The sequence below is a fragment of the Capra hircus genome, chromosome 5 (genome assembly GCF_001704415.2).
Source record: "Capra hircus breed San Clemente chromosome 5, ASM170441v1, whole genome shotgun sequence".
NCBI lineage: Eukaryota > Metazoa > Chordata > Mammalia > Artiodactyla > Bovidae > Capra > Capra hircus.
The window spans coordinates 53369242-53389799 of NC_030812.1; the positions used below are offsets into that span (position 1 = coordinate 53369242).

Below are 20558 nucleotides of genomic sequence, written 5' to 3' on the forward strand. Positions count from 1 at the left end.
AACCCATTTCAAAAACACTTTAAAAACATACATACATATTATGTATCCATTACCAATATATAGCACTGAAATTCTGTGAGGAAGTTTTCATTCAAATTTACAAAAATGTCATCGTATTATGTCATTCTGCAACTCTTTCCCCCTCAACCTGAGTTTTGAGATCTTTCGAATACGTATAGATCTCATTTATTACACTTTACAGATATACAGTATTCCATCATAAGTATTTTCCATTTTGTTCCTGATGCGCATTTGTTTCCAATTAATGAGTACTACAAATCATGCCACAGTAAATAGTCTGGTACATAATTTCCTGAGCATACAAACTCAGAGTAGGATTGCTAGATGTTTTTCAATTTGCCATAAGGAATGTTTCCCATTCCCAAGGTCATAACCATTTTACTATATAGCTTTCTCATACTTCTGCTTTTAACCCAATCCCCTTATCTTTGCATATAGTTCATGTTCTATTCCCCCCCCCCTTGGAGAACAAATTACCTCCACAGCACTTTTTAAAATAGTCTCATTAGCTTCTCAGCTCCTGATGCCTTTTCTATGTTATAAATTCTAATAAATGCATAGGTTTTTGCAGAATCTCTTCTGTTCTGCTAAATCAATACCATAGAATTCTCTTTCTTTCTAATACTTATAGCTTTGTTTTTATTACACTGGTGAAGATCTCCAAATTCATGCAGATGGCAATCATAAAAATGTTTTCCACTCCCAATTTTAGTGGAAATGCATCTAAAGTTTTCAGTATTACCTTTGCAGTATGTTTTTTGTTGGATACAGGATTTTAATCACACAAATGTCTTTCTCTTCAAGATGAATTCTCTGGTGTCCGTTTTTAGTTTTTGCTTCCCTCATTTGTGATGCCTTCCTTCAGAATGATTATTTCTGATGTGTTATAAGGTGTAAATTCCTGATGAACATCTTTCATGATATCCACAGGATTTTAATGGGTATGAATTTTCTGGTGTCTAATGTGGTGTGACTTCTGGCTGAAAGCTTTCCTACATTCACTACACTGATAAGGCTTCTTACCTGTGTCTATTCTCAAATGTAGAGCAAGGGTTGAGAACTGCGAGAAAGCTTTCCCACACTCATTACAACCATAGGGTTTCTCACCTGTATGGCTTCTCACATGTACAGTAAGAGATGAACTTTGAGAGAAAGCTTTTCCACATACATTGCATTCATACGGCTTATCACCTGAATGAATTCTCACATGTACAATAAGTGATGTTCGCTGAGAGAAGGCTTTTCCACATTCATTACATTCATAAGGTTTCTCTCCAGTGTGAATATTTTGATGTTTTATGAGGTACTTCTGACCAAAAGCTGTTCCACATTCATTACACTTGAAGGGTTTCTCTCCAATATGAATTTTGTCATGCTCAGTAAGGTTTGATTTGCCACTGAAGGTTTTCCCACACTCCTTACATATAAAGGGCTTCTCTCCTGTGTGAGTTCTCTGGTGCCTGATGAGGTTTGACTTCTGAATGAAAGCTTTCCCACAGTCCTTACACTCAAAAGGGTTTTCTCCAGTGTGAATTTTCTGATGGGTAAGAAGGTTTTCCTTCTGGCTAAAGGATTTTCCACATTCATTACATTCAAAAAGCTTCTCTCCAGTATGGGTGTTCTGATGTTTAATGACATACTGCTTTTGGCTGAATGCTTTTCCACATTCATTACATTCAAAAGGTTTCTCTCTATTATGAAAATGCTCATGCTCAGTAAGAGTTGATTTGTGGCTGAAGATTTTCCCACATACCTTACAGGCAAAGGGGTTTTCCCCACTACAAATTCTCTGCTGACTGAGGTGTGACATCTGAATGGAAGCTTTCCCACATTCACAAGGTTTCTTTCCTGTATGAATTTTTTGATGAATGAAAATTTACTTTTAGCTGAAGGTATTTCCACATTTCTTACATGTGCTGGGCTTCTCTGTGTATGGCCTTTCAAATGTAGAGTAAGAGATAAGGTTCAAGAGAAAACTTTATCATAATCAGTACATTCAGAGCTTTCTAACTCTAAATTTTCTAAATATTCAGTGAAATTTCTAACCTTCACTGATTTCTCTCCAGTATGAATTTTCTTCTGCTCAATGAGATGTTATCTAGGTAAAGGATTTTCAATATTCTTTAGAAGCACAGGACTTCTCTCCAGCCTGACTTCAACATTGAATGAGGTGCAACATACAAATGAAAGTTTTCCCACATTCAGCAAATTCATAGGTTTTCTCTCCAGTATGAATGCTCTGATATCATGTGGGGTTCAAATTTTTAAAGAAGGCATTTCCACACTGATTTTATACCCTTTTACAAAAAGGGTTATCACTACAAGGAGTAAGCTGTGGAAGATTTCCACACTATTTAAATCGATGATTCTTTCCTACACAACTAACTCTAAATTGTGTTTCAAACTCTAGGTTGAAAAGGCTGTTGCCTTAAAAGATAGTCTGATATCAAAGGAAGCACTTTTCCAATTTTCTTAGTCACTGCTTTTTTTGTCTCTACTTTATTGAAGCTGGATGCAACTTGTCTCCCAAGTCTTGTTGCCAATCTATCTGTTCATCATCTTCTCAAGCTTCTTCTGAACAAACTTCCTTTCCACTTCTTTCTCCACCATCCAGAGTTCGTCTTTGTGCTTCAACAGAGGTTCACATCCAGCATGATCAGTTCACAACCTGCTCCTATTTTCGCGCCACATGGACCCAGGGGCCGGACTGACCCGCGGACAAAGACCAAAATCTGTACTACACTTCTATCTATTGCAAATAATATTTATTCATTGGCATCAGCCTCTCTCTTTATCTGCAGCTCTTACATTCACTGATGCCTATAAGAAAGCCTTTCTCAGCGATCAGTGCAAATAAATAGAGGAAAACAACAGAATGGGAAAGACTAGAAATCTCTTCAAGAAAATTAGAGATACCAAGGGAACATTTCATGCAAAGATGGGCTTGATAAAGGACAGAAATTGTATGGACCTAACAGAAGCAGAAGATATTAAGAAGAGACGGTAAGAATACACAGAAGAACTGTACAAAAAGGATCTTCATGACCCAGATAATCACAATGGTGTGATCACTCATGTAGAACCAGACATCTTGGAATGTGAAGTCAAGTGGGCCTTAGAAAGCATCACTACGAACAAAGCTATTGGAGGTGATAGAATTCCAGTAGAGCTATTTCAAATCCTGAAAGATGATGTTGTGAAAGTGCTGCACTCAATATGCCAGCAAATTTGGAAAACTCAGCAGTGGCCACAGGACTGGAAAATGTCAGTTTTCATTCCAATCCCAAAGAAAGGCAATGCCAAAGAATGCTCAAACTACCGCACAATTGCACTCATCTCACACGCTAGTAAAGTAATGCTCAAAATTCTCCAAGCCAGGCTCCAGCAATACGTGAACTGTGAACTTCCTGATGTTCAAGCTAGTTTTTGTTATGCCCAGAGTCCAAGTCCCCAAAACTGAGAGAATAAGACGTCCACAGCAATGCAAAAGCATGAAGGGGTTTTATTTCTAGCTCAAGCTAGGGCTTCTGCCACATCTAACTCCGTGGAGTGGAGCAAGAAGCCCCGAGCCCAGATTTACAGCAGTACTTATAGGTTTTCGAACACAGCATTGACAAGGGCTGATTGGCTGCAGGAGTTTCCTAGTATTTACTAATTGGCTAATCTTTATTGGCTGCAGGGGTTTCCTGGTATTTACTAATTGGCTATTGGCTGCAGGGGGATGTCTTTTATGTCCTGATAAACTCAAACCAGGTTACGGGGAGTATGCTGATTAGACAAGTCCTGGCATCTGCAGGGATGACCTCACTGGGCAATGATTCAGCCTTTCCCGTGAGTCCTACCTTAGTCCCTGAAGCCTATCATGGCGTTTGTTAGGTCCCAACAGTTTTAGAAAAGGCAGAGGAACCAGAGATCAAATTGCCAACATCTGCTGGATCATGGAAAAAGCAAGAGAGTTCCAGAAAAACATCTATTTCTGCTTGATTGACTATGACAAAGCCTTTGACTGTGTGCATCACAATAAACTGTGGAAAACTCTGAAAGAGATGGGAATCCCAGACCACCTAACCTGCCTCTTGAGAAATCTGTATGCAGGTCAGGAAATAACAGTTAGAACTGGACATGGAACAACAGACTGGTTCCAAATAGGAAAAGGAGTATGTCAAGGCTGCATATTGTCACCCTGCTTATTCAACTTCTATGCAGAGTACATCAGAGAAACGCTGGACTGGAAGAAACACAAGCTGGAATCAAGATTGCTGGGAGAAATATCAGTAACCTCAGATATGCAGATGACACCACCCTTATCACAGAAAGTGAAGAGGAATTAAAGAGCCTCTTGATGGAAGTAAAAGAAGAGAGTGAAAAAGTTGGCTTAAAGCTCAACATTCGGAAAACGAAGATCATGGCATCCGGTCCCATCACTCCATGGGAAATAGATGGAGAAACAGTGAAAACAATGTCAGACTTTATTTATTTTTTTTTTTTTTTTTTTTGGCTCCAAAATCACTACAGATGGTGCCTGCAGCCATGAAATTAAAAGACGCTTACTCCTTGGAAGAAAAGCTATGACCAACCTAGATAGTATACTCAAAGCAGAGACATTACTTTGCCGACTAAGGTCCGTCTAGTCAAGGCTATGGTTTTTCCAGTAGCCATGTATGGATGTGAGAGTTGGACTGTGAAGAAGGCTGAGCACCAAAGAATTGATGCTTTTGAACTGTGGTGTTGGAGAAGACTCTTGAGAGTCCCTTGGACTGCAAGGAGATCCAACCAGTCCATTCTAAAGGAGATCAGCCCTGGGATTTCTTTGAAAGGAATGATGCTAAAGCTGAAACTCCAGTACTTTGGCCACCTCATGCAAAGAGTTAACTTATTGGAAAAGACTTTGATGCTGAGAGGGATTGGGGGCAGGAGGAGAAGGGGACGACAGAGGATGAGATGGCTGGATGGCATCACTGACTCGATGGACACAAGTCTGAGTGAACTCTGGGAGTTGGTGATGGACACGGAGGCCTGGCGTGCTGTGATTCATGGGGTCGCAAAGAGTCGGACACGACTGAGTGACAGAACTGAACTGAACCGTTAAGTCACCTAGAAGTGAATTTAGGGAGCAGAAGAGAAACGTGCTATAGTCCTGAGTCCTTCCAGTATAGAGAGAGAGATGGGGAAGAGGAAGCCTATCCAGCAAAGGAGATTGAGAGAGTCAAAATAGCCAGATGAGGACCAAGCATGCCGTTGTCTGAAAGACAAGACAGAAAATTCCTTTAAGGAGTGGGGTGTAAACCTGACATGTCAGATGAAACTTTAAAGTGTTAGTCATTCAGTTGCATCTGATTCTTTTCAACTTCAAGGACTGTAGTCTGAAAGGCTACTCTGTTCATGGGATTCTCCAGGCAAAAACACTGGAGTGGGTTGCCATGCCCTTCTCCAGGGAATGTACTTTAAACGTCGTCACTAATTCTTTACATGAAGATGTGTTCCACTCTCACTATTAAGAGTGTTAATGGGGGCATCAAGTTAAGATGGAGATCCTAAATCTCCAGAAGGAAGTCTATTGGGTGTTTTCTAAGATACATTCATTTAGAAGATTCCTTGGAATGTACAGCAACAGGAATAGAAGTCACAGCCTTTAACACTGGTACATTATCCCCTGTGTCATATGCTCTGAATAACTTCATGATCAAAGGAGCCAACTGTTTAATAAGTCAGACCATTTGAAAAATTGATCTCTTTTGTGTTCAGAGAAAGGATCTATTCCTAGATGATGCTAAATTAAAGAATATGAAATATCCTAACACTATCCTTATTGCCTAAAAAATAATGTTAACACTTCTTAAATTTTTCATCCAAGGTGATCTTGCTCATTTCAATTTCTATATATTGATTTTTACATATTTTTTTCATCTTATAGTCTATATACCCAGTCACACTGATTTTTAAAAACTAGTTATAGTTCCGTAAAAACATTATGTGTTCATTTCCTTTCTACACAATTTCCTCTTGAAAAAAAAATTTAATAATTTTGCTTTGAGAGTTTACTGTCCCTAAAGGCACACAAGACATGACAGGTAGTAAATCCAGGTTATATATCAACTTCTCCATTTTGCTTCCTCTTCCTTTCCAACATCTTTCAGGATAAATTCAATTACTGTTTTTCTACTTAATTTCTATACTCATAGGTACATTAATAAAGCTCATAAAGTATTCCAGGCAGTAAATGGCAGAGTTAGATCTGTCTAGCTCCAAATCTCATACTTTTTCCACTGTTGGAGGTAAATTTTATAGACTTAATTCATATTCATTACCTCCTCCACAGAGTCATAACATTGTTCTCTAATTTGTTTCTAGGCTTAGAGGACCCAAATAATCCAGAAACAAAAGTCACCACTATTCTACCCCTGCCTCCATTTAAGTGGATAAATGACTAGAAGAGAGAGTTCTGGAGGCTAGATACTCTGACAATTCCCTTTCATACAAAAAAGAACAATATCAGGAAATAGTCTTCCCCCAAACTTTGATAACTTTTCACTTTTGAGAAATTACTTTTTTTTTTCTAATTTTCTGCTTTTCATTCCACATGTTTATTTAATTGATATCTAAGATGTACCATGTCAACAGTCATTGATTTCTCCCAAACTCCTTTCCTCTCAAAGGGATCTTTTTCCCCCTAACTCTTTATCCAGCTTCATGAATGGGCTTATCAGTTACATGGGTGCATACATGCTAAGTCATTTTAGTCATGTCCAACTCTTTGCGACCCTATGGATCATAGCCTGCCAGGCTTCTCTGCCCATGGGATTCTCCAGGCAAGAATACTGGAGTAGGTTGCCATGCCACCCTCCAGGGGATCTTCCCGCCCAGGGATCAAACCCACGTATCTTATGTCTCCTGCATTGGCAGGTGGGTTCTTTAGCACTAGTACCAGCTGGGAAGCCCAATTAGATGCTAGGTAAAATACAAAGAAACACCACAGAAATTAAGTCATCGATAATTTCGTCTTTATATAATACCACTCCAACAGAAAACTGTATAGGTTGTAGCCAAGATATAGCTCTATTTTATACATGTCTTTCCATTTCCTTCTACTTTTCCACCTTTGTCCATGATGACATTATTTCTTTTCTGAATTGTTTTCAATGTTCTATGATCCAATATTCAAAGTAGCCGCTGTAATTTTTCCGGAAAGCAAATAGATCTATTTCCTTTAGAAACGAACTTTTACTTGAATCAGAGAAGGGAAACATATAATTAGACAAGCTGTCTTATTCTAGATTTCAAAAAACAGGAACCAGAAAATAGTGTCATAACTAGATTTAGGAATTTGATAAAAATAAAATAAGAGTTTGTGATACAAAAATAAATGATACTGAATCAAATGTGACTAGTAATCTGTCATATAGATTGAAAACATTAGAGACAACAGTAACAATGTTAGGTACCCATCAGTCGCAGTAGTCTCATTTTGTGAGGCTATTTTATGCATAAATAATAAATGCAGGCTTGATCACTCCTCAAATCCCAAACCCCAAATTTATCAAAGTTTGGTAATATAGTAATTCACTTAATTTAAAAGTATTTATTTGCATTAAGAGTTTTATTTTAATGCAAATATATGATAACTAGTCTAGTCCTTTTACCAGTCTCTAATACAATTTTTTAAATTATTTTTTTTATTTTTATTTTCACTTTATTTTACTTTACAATTCTGTATTGGTTTTGCCATACATTGACATGAATAGGTGTACATGCGTTCCCAAACATGAACCCCCCCCCCTCCCATAACATCTCTCTGGGTCATCCCCGTGCACCAGCCCCAAGCATGCTGTATCCTACATCAGACATAGACTGGTGATTCGTTTCTTACATGATAGTATACATGTTTCAATGCCATTCTCCCAAATCATCCCACCCTCTCCCTCTCCCTCTGAGTCCAAAAGTCCGATCTACACATCTGTGTCTCTTTTGCTCTCTTGCATACAGGGTCATCATTGCCATCTTTCTAAATTCCATACATATGTGTTAGTATACTGCATTGGTGTTTTTCTTTCTGGCTTACTTCACTCTGTATAATCAGCTCCAGTTTCATCCATCTTGTTAGAACTGATTCAAATGTATTCTTTTTAACGGCTGAGTAATACTCCATTGTGTATATGTACCACAGCTTTCTTATCCATTCATCTGCTGATGGACATCTAGGTTGTTTCCATGTCCTGGCTATTATAAACAGTGCTGAGATGAACATACAATTTTTAAAAGCCCAGTCCTCTTGGCAGGTTGATAATTGCATCTCCAAATTTAAATCATCAGTAAAGAAAGTTGCATTTACCTCATTCATCTGAAAGTTGATGCTATTAATCTGTGGGTTGTATTTGGCGGTCTGATATAAGGGGTAATACAAGGGTAATGTTGGGAAAGTAAAACAAATCTGTTAGTATATTTTTAAGTGAAGAGCTAGGTAGCTCCAGTAACTGCTCGTCTATTCAAACAATTGCTTAGGTTGCTGATCTTTATTTCCTTTAGTTTCATGAGGTCATCATTAAATAGGGAGCAAATTGTAAATGATGACTGTATCATTTATGACTGTATCAAACGCCAATTGTTTATAATTAGATACATTCTGAGGCACCTAATGGTCAGAAAATTTTAAAAAAATGTATGATTGTTACACTAAAAAATGGAATATTTCTGACTGAATCCTGGGTTTGAGCTTATATTAGTGGAATGTTCCTTTTTCTTGTTACCCCGAATTTGAGATTCATGAATGCGAGTTATAATTAATTTTCTCTTCTTAAAATATGACACCAAAGTACCTAGCGCAAGGAGGCATTTTTGTTGAAAGAATGAATTTGTAATCTAAATATGCATATGAAATGTAATTGGTGATGATTGTGGTCAGTGCATTTTAAGGAGGACCAGGAGGGGTCTGGGCTTCCCTGGTGGGCAGGGTGCACCTGCAATGTGGGAGACCTAGGTTTGATCCCTGAGTTGGGAAGATCCCCTGGAGGAGGGCATGGCAACCCATGCCTGAACTCTTGCCTGGAGAATCCCACTGGACAGAGAAGCCTGGTGGGCTACAGTCCATAGAGTCACACAGAGTCAGACATGACTGAAACGACTCAGCACACAAGTCAAAGGGAATTGATAGGGCTCACATATATACTGATTCATCAGATTTACAAAAACGGGCTGAATATCCTGGGTACCTGTTTTTCCTATAACAACAATAGGTCAGTTTCTGGGTATTATATCTAAATGTTTGTTTTTAGTAAGAAATGCAATGAAATTTAATTTTTTTCAAAGAATCACTTATATCCTAAATCGCGTCCAATCTTTTGTTATACATTAGCTCTCCACTGTTATTTCAGATATCTCTTCCACATTTGGACAAAAACACCCCAATGCTATTGATAAAGTTTCACAATATACAATATTTTAAATTAGAAGTATTGGCTTCTATGCCATGAGAATTAGAGTTGGGTGGCTGCCTGCCACTCTTCAAAACTGGCAGTATCAAGTCACCATAACTAGAATGAGATTATTGTAGCTGTGTCTAGCTCCAACTGTCCTTCAGCATTCAGCAATAATCCTAGTTTGTTCTTTCCCATTCGTGCCAATAATTCATATTCTAGTGATCCAAATATTAGGTGTAGATATGCAAATGATCATATTTGGTCACTTGAGAAAGCCAACTGATTGCTGTCTCATGGTATAATAGTATTTAATAGGCTGATAGACTATTTATTGAGTGTTATGCTGTGAAACAGAGTCTACATTTTATTGGTTGTGCCTATTAAATTGCCATTAAAAGTAATATTACTGATAGTTTCTCTGCCTTTAACAGTTGATGTGTGAAAAGAGACAATCTAAAAATTATTATAGGGACAAGTAAAATGTTACTGGTGACATAATAGGTATGAGGTGGCATAAGAATTAGGGGAGAAAATATATCACATTTTTTGTGGCTGTGGTTGACTAGAGAAATGTAATATTGCATTTAGTTGGACCTTGAAGGTTGAGTTGAATCTAGATGTAGAAATTTAGAAAGATAAATTTTATGGAAGTGAATTGTATCTCATATATGGAGGTATTGATTAGATAATTGGAATTTTACTCTCCATGAATAAAGAGGGAATACAGTTTTACTACAGTTTACAAAACATCCCTACACATTTGGGGGAAATTATGGAATCCATTGCTTAAATTACTGATTTTTTGAGGTGGTTCAGTTAAGAAAACTTTAACCAAATAGTTATCTAGTGGCTTTACAACACAAACATAATCATTTCCTTTTTCTTCCTGCCTATATTTAGACTGCTTAATTCTTTCCAATCAAGAAGGGTAGGAGAGGAACAGAAGGATAATTTCACTGTAGTCAGTTTTGCTATTTGTTAGCTCTGGTAAATGTTCTGGTACAGAAGGTGATAGGAAATAATGATCTTCAGTAATTGTTTATGGATAATGTTAAGTGGTACAATGTTGCATCTGACAGCAGAATGTTGCATCTGTGACTCTTTCTGGAACTCCAGAATTATATTTCCGTATCAAAAATAGCTTTATGTGAGCTCCATGGGTTAAAGAGTCCATATACATATCTGTATATGTTAATTATTAAAGTTGTAACCTTCCTGCTTTACAATGGATAGATGAGAGCTATTTTAAGATCTATATTTATGTTCCCAAATCAGACTTCCCTTGAAAAAGAATAAGCAGTGCTCATAAACATCCAAAAATGAAGATGTTTGCTTTCGCCCTTTAAGTACAACTTTAAAATCTCCGGCTGTTTTATTTGATCACAGGGTCAAAGTGTTTTCCTAGTGGGTGAGTTCTATACCAACTCATTGAATATTTGGGTTCCTTTACTGCTTAAAGTGAAGAATGAAAGTGACTCAGTCATGTCCGACTCTTTGCAACCCCAAGGACTATTCAGTCCATGAAATTCTCTAGGCCAGAATACTGGAGTGGGTAGGCATTCCCTTCTCCAGGGTATCTTTCCAACCCAGGGATCAACTCAGGTCTCCCACAGTGCAGCAGATTCTTTTCCAGCTGTGCTGCAAAGGAAGCTCTTACTACTTAGAGACAAACTGAAATTCTTTTACTGACGGACCTTAAATACATGGACAGGCAGGCCACATTTACAAAGAAGGAGAGGATAGTTTAAAGACACCACTTCTCCCAAGTTTATCTATTACATTGATAAAATGTTAACCTAAGTTCTAGTAGAGGTAGTCACAGGACTTGATAAATTGATTTTAAATTGATATTAAAGGACTTCCCTGGTGGCGCAGTGGAAAAGAATCCACCTGCCAATGCATGGGACATGGGTTTGATCCCTGATTGGGGGAGATTCCACATGCCGCAAAGCAATTAAGCCCAAGCACCACAATTACTGAGCCCACATGCTACAACTACTGAAGCTTGTGCACCTACAGCCCATGTTCCACAACAAAAGAAGCCACTGCAATGAGAAGCCCACACACCGCAGTGAAGAGTTGCCCCTGTGTGCCACACTAGGGAAAGACTGATGCAAAGAACTGACTCATTGGTCAAGACCCTGATGCTGGCAGAGATTAAAGACAGGAGGGGAAACGAACGACAGAGGATGAGATGGTTGGATGGCATCACCGACTAGATAGACATATGTTTGAGTTGGTGATGGACAGGAAAGCCTGGCATGCTGCAGTCCATGGGGTCGCAAAGAGTCAAACACGACTGAACAACTGAACTGAACTGAACTGAACTAAGAGAAAGCCTATATGCAGCAAAAAAGACCCACTGCAGCCATAAATAAATAAATAAATATTTTTAAAAGTTGATATTAAAGACCAAGGTGCTAAAATTGGCCAAGACTTTTGTGAAGAAGGATGAGGAGGAAATAGGAGAAAGGGGTTGCCCTACAAAATAGACACACAAAGTGATGGCTCTTAAAAGCAGGTGCTATTGATACAGAGACAGACAAACTGACAACTGAAACAGAAGTATATTATGCCTATCTAGAATTTCATCAGATAACAGAGGGGGATGTAGCAAGGTACAGTTTAGGGGTGGGATTATTAAACAAATGAGTTTGAATTAATTGTATCCATACAGAAAAGAAAAAGAAAATAAATTGCCATTTCACACCATCACAAAAATTAACTAAATGAATCAGAAGCTCATATTTCAAAGGCATACATTTTAAACTTTTGGAAGAAAGCATAGTAGTATATTTCTCAGTCTGCAATAGGGAATGATTTTTTAAATAAGACATGTAATTGTCAATCACAAAATAAAAATAATAAATTTTACTTCACTAAACTTTTAATTACCAAAAATCACCTTAAAGAAAGTGAAAAAGGCAATGTAAAAGTATTAAAAAAAAAAAAAACAGAAAACTGAGCAAAACATGAATAGGCATTTCACACAAAAGTAAATTTATATGACCAGTAAACATAAGAAGCATATGGTACATCATCAATAATCAGGGACATGGAAATCAAGACCTTGATCTGTTCATTTTATAGGTGTTGATTGTAAAAATTTAAATCCCAAGATTTAGAATAGATACTGCATCAAATACAAGCCTATATATTTTAAATGAACTATCAGTTAGTCCAACCTCTTTGGAAAACAATTTGGAATTATCTCGTAATAATTTTACAAGTTTAAAAGTTTAACTCGCTCATACTCTACAAGCCATCAATTCTATCACTATCCGTATACTTAAGAGAAATTCTTGTATGTGTTCTAGGAAATGGATCAAAATGTTCCTAGAACCACTGTTTATAGCAACAAATAAGTAGTAAAGAATCCAAATTACTCATTAATAACAGAATGAATAAATAACTCCTTTATATTCATAAACTATAATATTTAAAAGATGCCAAAATTAATAAACTATAACAAAAATAAATAACATACATGGCCATATATATTATGAAAATAATTTTTATAAATCATCTCTGATACATATAAAAGGAAGTATGTATAAATACAACATTTAAAATATTGGTTACCTGGTTTGTTGTGGAGGGACAGGCAGGGTTCAAATTATGTAAGCCAGAGAAAGGGCACTTGTGGGGATATGTTATTCAGAAATATTTTAAATATTGAAAAGGATTCTGTATTCATAGTTGCTCATTAAATTATTAAATACACAAATGAAAAGGAAGACCAGGCATGGGCAAATGATCATAAGGTATCATGAATATAGGCTATGATTAAATGAAGTCATGAATCTGAATCAAGAAAAAAGAATAGATTATGCTTTTACAGGTAACAGAATTCAAGAAAAACAAAAGTCACAGGCTGAAAAAGTTTTTAGAATATGAAAGGGCAGAGAAATGATGTGTAGCTTGATTGCACACTGCTCAACAGCAATATAGAGTCCAGGAAGATGAAGTAACTTTAGAGTATTAATAAAAGTAAAAATTTAAAACTTAGAGTGTTTATTCAGTGAAAGTCATTCAATTATGAGGGCATAATAAAGACAGAAATCCATTACAAGGCAATGTGTCATCTAAGAACCCACATCGGTAAATTTTTGGAGGATGTACTTATGTACAAAACGGGTTAAGTGAACGTTGCAAAAAACAGGTGGACTATTGTGCTCAGTTTTGGGGGAGAAATCTACTGCTGCTTAAAAAAGTTGTCAAGAAAAAGATAAAACAGACAAAAGGTAATCAACAGAACAGGAGAACGTAGGAAATAAAACATTTGTCTTTCTAGGAAAGATTTTTATCTGAAGGAAAGCTGGAAAGATTAAAATCAAAATCAATAAAGGAAATAACGTATTTGAAAATACAAGAGGGCAGAAATAATTTTGAATGTAACAGCTGTTACAATAATTTATTACAATTTATATATTACAATAAATAAAATGGATTAAGCTCATCAATTAAAAGATAGGCGATCAGTTGTTTAAACAATCTAATACAAAAATATGAAATGTGATATCTTTAAGAGATCTGGCTAAAACAAGAGAGTGAAGAGCTGGACATGATTGTGAGGTCCACGGAGGACTTTGACCTTTTTTTTTCTTTCTTTTTGTAAGTCATTTAAGAAACTTGATTTAAGATACAAGGAATAAAACAGTGGAGAAATATTCAATGTTCAAGAGGGAGGGTGGGATCAAATAAGCAAGGTTTCAGAGAAGATAAGAAATGATGTAAAGAAAGACCATTGAAAAGATAAATCTTAAGGAGGCCAGTATACTTTCTTCTGATGCAAAGGGGGAAGTAGGAAAAGTGTAGGAAAATTATTTTATTGAGATAAAAGTACTTTCCTTCACAGATATGTGAATTCTGTTGATCAAATAGTCAAAATAGTCCTATAAATAAAGGGGAAGATAGTTTACAGTTAAACTGTAAACCTACAGTTTACAGGTTAAAGAGTGTAATCAGGAAAATAAATTATAGAAGATTCAACAGAAGATGAGTATGAAGCAACTGTGTTGAGATGGAGTGAGTCTCTCTAGAACTATTGGAAGTTTATAATTTTCTCAAGTTGCAAAACTCGAGTAGAAAATATACGGGCCAGAGTTTTTAAGTTAACAATTGCACAAAGCTGGAGCTGGGGTGAAGGCAGAAGTACCGAGGTTCCAAAAATTCAGTTCGTTTCAGTAGCTCAGTCACGTCCAACTCTTTGCAACCCCATGGACTGGAGCATGCCAGGCCTCCCTGTCCATCACCAACTCCCGGATTTTACTCAAACACATGTCCATCGAGTCCATGATGCCATCCAACCATCTCATCCTCTGTCATCCCCTTCTCCTCCCACCTTCAATCTTTCCCAGGATCAAGGTCTTTTCAAATGAGTCAATTCCCATCAAGTGGCCAAGTATTGGAGTTTCAGCTGCAGCATCAGTCCTTCCAATAAATATTCAGGACTGATTTCCTTTAGGATGGACTGGTCGGGTCTCCTTGTATTCCCAGGACTCTCCAGAGTCTTCTTCAACACCACAGTTCAAAAGCATCAATTTTTCAGTGCTCAGCTTTCTTTATAGTCCAACTCTAACATCCATACATGACTACTAGAAAAACCATAGCTTTGACTAGATGGATCTTTGTTGGCAATGTCTCTGATTTTTAATAAGCTGTCTAGGTAGGTCATAACTTCTTCCAAGGAGCAAGCATCTTTTAATTTCATGGCTGCAATCACCATCTGCAGTGAATTTGGAGCTCCCAAAATAAATTTTCTCACTGTTTCCATTGTTTCCCCATCTATTTTCCATGAAGTGATGGGACCAGGTACCAAGATCTTCATTTTCTGAATGTGGAGTTTTAAGCCAACTTTTTCAGTCTCCTTTTTCACTTTCATCAAGAGGCTCTTTAGTTCTTCTTCACTTTCTGCATATCTGAGATTATTGATATTTCTCCTGGCAAACTTGATTCCAGCTTGTGCTTCATCCAGTCTAGCATTTCTCATGATGTACTCTGCATATAAGTTAAATAAGCAATGTGACAATGCACAGCCTTGACGTACTCCTATACCAATTTGAAGCCAGTCTGTTGTTCCACCTCCAGTTCTAGCTGTTGCTTCTTGACTTGCATACAGATTTCTCAGGAGACAAGTCAAGTGGTCTGGTATTGTCATCTCTTTCAGATTATTCCACAGATTTTTGTGATCCATACAAAGACTTTGGCATAGTCAATAAAGCAAAAGTAGATGATGTTTTTCGGGAACGCTCTTGCTTTTTTAATGATCCAATGGACGTTGACAATTTGATGTCTGGTTCCTCTGCCTTTTCTAAAACCAGCTTGAATTTCTGAAATTTCATGGTTCACATACTGTTGAAGCCTGGCATGGAGAATTTTGAGCATTACTTTACGAGCGTGTGAGATGAGTGCAATTGTGCAGTAGTTTGAGCATTCTTTGGCATAGCCTTTCTTTGGGATTGGAATGAAAACTGACCTTTTCCAGTCTTGTGGCCCCTGCTGAGTTTTCCAGATTTGCTGGCATACTGAGTGCAGCGCTTTCACAGGATCATCTTTTAGGATTTGAAACCGCTCAACTGGAATTCCATCACCTCCACTAGCTTTGTTCACAGTGATGCTTCCTAAGGCCCACTTGACTTTGCATTCCAGGATGTCTGACTCTAGGTGAATGATCACACCATCGTGATTATCTACGTCATGAACATCTCTTCTGTATAGTTCCTCTGTGTATTCTTTCCACATCTTAATATCTTCTCTTTCTGTTAGGTTATTTCTGTCCTTTATTGTGCCCATCTTTTCATGAAAAGTTCAATTGTTATCTCTAATTTTCCTGAAGAGGTCTTTAGTCTTTCCCATTCTTTGCATTCTTCCGTTTCTTTGCATTGATCACTGAGAAAGGCTTTCTTATTTCTCTTTGCTATTCTTTTGAACTCTGCATTCAAATGGGCATATCTTTCCTTTTCTCTTTTGCCTTTTGCTTCTCTTCTTTTCATAGCTGTTTGGAAGGCCTCCTCAGACAACAATTTTTTTCTTTTTGCATTTCTTTTTCTTGGGGATGGTATTGATCACTGCCTCCTGTGCAACGTCACGAACCTGCGTCCATAATTCTTAGGCACTGTGTCTATTAGATCTAATCCGTTGAATCTCTTTGTCACTTGCACTGTATAGTCATAAGGGATTTGATTTAGTTCATACCTGTATGGTCTAGTGGTTTTCCCTACTTTCTTCAACTTAAATCTGAATTTGGCAATAAGGAGTTCATGATCTGAGCCACAGTCAGCTCCTGGTCTTGTTTTTGCTGACTATATACAGCTTCTTCATCTTTGGGTGCAAAGAATACAAGCAATCTAATTTTGGTATTGACCATTTGGTGATGTCCATGTGTAGTCTTCTCTTGTGTTGTTGGAAAAGGGTGTTTGCTATGACCAGTGTGTTCTCTTGGCAAAATTCTGTTAGCCTTTGCCCTGTTTCATTCTGTATTCCAAGGCCAAATTTGCCTGTTACTTGACTTCCTACTTTTGCATTCCAGGCCCTATAATATAAAGGACATATTTTTGGGGTGTTATTTCTAGAAGGTCTTGTAGGTTTTCATAGAACCATTCAACTTCAGCTTCTTCAGCATTATTGGTCAGGGCTTAGACTTGGATTACTGTGGTATTGAATGGTTTGCCTTGGAAACAAATTAATCATTTTTGAGATTGCATCCAAATACTGCATTTTGGACATTTTTGTTGACTGTGATGGCTACTCCATTTCTCCTAAGGGATTTTTTCCCACAGTAGTAGATAGAATGATCATCTGAGTTACATTAGCCATTCCAGTCCATTTTAGTTCACTCATTCCTAAATATTGATGTTTACCCTTGCCATCTCCTGTTTGACCACTTCCACTTTGCCTTGATTCATGGACCTAACATTCCAGGTTTCTATCAATATTGCTGTTTACAGCATTTGACTTTGGTTCCATCAGCAGTCACATCCACAACTGGGTGCTGATTTTGCTTTGGCTCTGCCTCTTCATTCTTTCTGGAGTTATTTCTCCACTGATCTCCAGTAGCATATTGGGCACCTACTGACCTGGGGAGTTCCTCTTTCAGTGTCCTATATTTTTGCCTTTTTGCACTGTTCATGGGATTCTCAAGACAAGAATACTGAAGTGGTTTGCCATTCCCTTCTCCAGTGGACCACGTTTTGTCAGAACTCTCCATAGTCAAGATGGACTATTGTGTCTAGACAAGTGAGCCAAGCAGATAAATCCAGAGGGGACTGATGGGCCCGGAAACAGGCAGGGACTGAGGAAATAAAAGTTCAGTGAGGTGAAGGGGATGGTTTAAATATAGTAATTAAGTCAGAGAGGGAAGTATAGAAGTTGAGATCAGAAGATGGCAGTTTCACTGAGTTCTTTCAATGTGTGAACATGCCTGTTAATGCAAGAGTGGGTGGAGGATTTTGAAATTTAGGAGTTAAAAACCTACAAGGCAAAGAGATTGGAAGAGTTAGTACAATCAGAGGATTACAAATGAGATGGCTTTTTCTGTCACTGGAAAAAATTTTTTAATTAAAAAATTACTTCTGGAAAGAAAATAAAAATCAAACTTCAGGGTCCCTTCCTTTTATTTGCTATGTTTCCACTGAATTTCTTTATTCAGAGTGACTTGCTGCCCAGACTTCAAAATGTGGCTACTTTATGGAGGTAACTATAATAGCTTGATGTGTAACTTAAATTCCCCAGAGTTAAAATGAAGATATTAGTTTAAGAGGCACCATTTGAAAGCAGCATAGACTGTGAAGAGGTGTGCATTCAGTGTGGAAGTAAGGCTGCCTGTGTCTTATCTTGAAGGCAATTAGAGTTCCCCAAAGACAGAAAATCAATGTATTATAAATGAGAATAATTTAGTTGCTGTTGCACCAAGTAAGCATAATATCACCAAAAGAATCTTTACAACTGTATACATTCTCATCATCTTACTTAAAATAATGTTTATAGCACTGTCAAATTATAAATGTTACGTTTAAAATGCTAACAAGACAGACGATGACACATAGTCAATATGTGCAAAGCTTCTGTTAGTACTTTAATGCTTCATACAGAACAATTATTTTTGAGTAACAACTCCATTTAAAGTAAATTAACATCTTTCTTTTACATGGAGACTTTTTTCCTTATAACATTCCTCAACAATACAGCCTCAAGATTCACTTTTTGAGGAATGCAGCAAAAATATCTTCTCATCTGTTCCCCCAGCAGAGGTTGCCAGTCACAATTATTGAAGGGTGTGAACTGATGTTATATGAGTCTCATCAAGAACCTTCACAACCAGGGCACAATCAGAATGGCACATTCTGACCACCATGCAGGAGTAGAGTGAACTTCTTTGCAGCTGTAAATAAGCCCAAATTTGATATTTTCCAGAATTATGGACAACTATCTTATCTTTAGCAAGCCTTCTCTTACATGTGTAGTTTAACCACTGAATTCAAATCCCTCTTAACAAATATAATGTATTGCTTAGTTCAGCTTAAGGAGGCTTATTTAACAATATGCAAATATAATATATTGCCTAAGCCTGCACAATCCATATTATCATTTGTAGCGTGTTCTCGTGTTCTTTTCCATCTGTGTTCAATTATTCAATAACTATTTCCATAGACAATTAATGTGGTAGGACAGATCACAGCAATGGTAATCATGGTCTCAGCTTCCATGGATCTTAGTGCATAGTGAGAAAGATAGCATAAAACAAGTAAATTTTAAAAATCTATAAAAAAATATTATTGTGATTATTTTATAATTAATATAATTAATAAATTACTGAATTTTCCCAAGTGATATGAGGGAAATAAGATTTTCTAAAAAAGAAATACTCTCCAATACAAGATGGTAGAAATATCTAATTTTGACAGAAAGGAAGGAATAGATCTCTGAAAGATTTAATTAAACGGGGATTGAAATAAAAGGTAAAAGCCCTTGGAAGTATGGGGTGAAATGTGGGAGCAGGAATGACTGAGGTAGTAATTGAGTGAAATTAGCATGTGCAAAGATCGTGTGGTGGGAATTAGCAGAACATGCTTGAGAAAAGGAAGTACAGCAGGGAAGATACAACATGGTATAAGATCAAGGTAGTGAGGTGGCTAAACAAGAAGATGAATGTAAATTAGAGCAAGCTGAGCACCCAGCACATCCTCTTGTCATGTATGAAGCTCATTTCTGTTCTTCACACCTTCCATACTCCTATGATGCCCAAAAGGTTCTTTCTGCTTTTTTAGGCTAGTTCTCCCCTGTAAATTCCCCATCACAGATACGTGTGTGTAGTGGTTTTCTTAGTTATTAGTTAGCATACTAATGGGAGAAGGCAATGGCACCCCACTCCAGAACTCTTGCCTGGAAAATCCCATGGACGGAGGAGGCTGCAGGAGGCTGCAGGAGGCTGCAGTGCATGGGGTCGCTAACGGTCGGACACGACTGAGCGACTTCACTTTCACTTTTCACTTTTATACATTGGAGAAGGAAATGGCAACCCACTCCAGTGTTCTTGCCTGGAGAATCCCAGGGACGAGGGAGCCTGGTGGGCTGCCGTCTACGGGGTCACATAGAGTCGGACACAACTGAAGTGACTTAGCAGTAGCAGTAGCATCATACTAATGAAAACCAATGACCCCATTGATAATTTTAATGAAAAATCACACAAATAGTCTTTTTTAAAGTAGTTTGAAAGTCCTCTGAAATTTTCCTATGGAGTATGTATGTCTGTGTGTGTAGTGGGTTTCAGAAAAGGAAAGTGTATCAATCCTAGAACAAGAGTCATTAATACAGCCCACATTGTATCCCCCTACATAATAGACTATAGTTTGGAATAAATTTTCACCTATAGTAAAAACAGAGCTTCACGACCAAGATAATCACGATGGTATGATCACTTACCTAGAGCCAGACATCTTGGAATGTGAAGTCAAGTGGGGCTTAGAAAGCATCACTACGAACAAAGCTAGTGGAGGTGATGGAATCCCAGTAGAGCTATTTCAAATCCTAAAAGATGATGCTGTGAAAGTGCTGCACTCAATATGCTAGCAAATTTGGAAAACTCAGCAGTGGCCACAGGACTGGAAAAGGTCCGTTTTCATT

General features: G+C 37.5%; 1 protein-coding gene across 1 annotated transcript; it reads right to left on the bottom strand.

The window, feature by feature from the left end:
* Positions 483-2671, bottom strand: LOC102168329 (zinc finger protein OZF). The gene has a single exon (XM_013963916.2). The coding sequence runs from the start codon at positions 1829-1831 to the stop codon at positions 956-958; it is 876 nt and encodes a 291-aa protein (XP_013819370.2). The 5' UTR covers positions 1832-2671; the 3' UTR covers positions 483-955.

Excerpts from the sequence above, each read along its gene's own strand:
- LOC102168329 (XM_013963916.2), bottom strand. The coding sequence starts at position 1,831 with ATGTCACACCTCAGTCAGCAGAGAATTTGTAGTGGGGAAAACCCCTTT.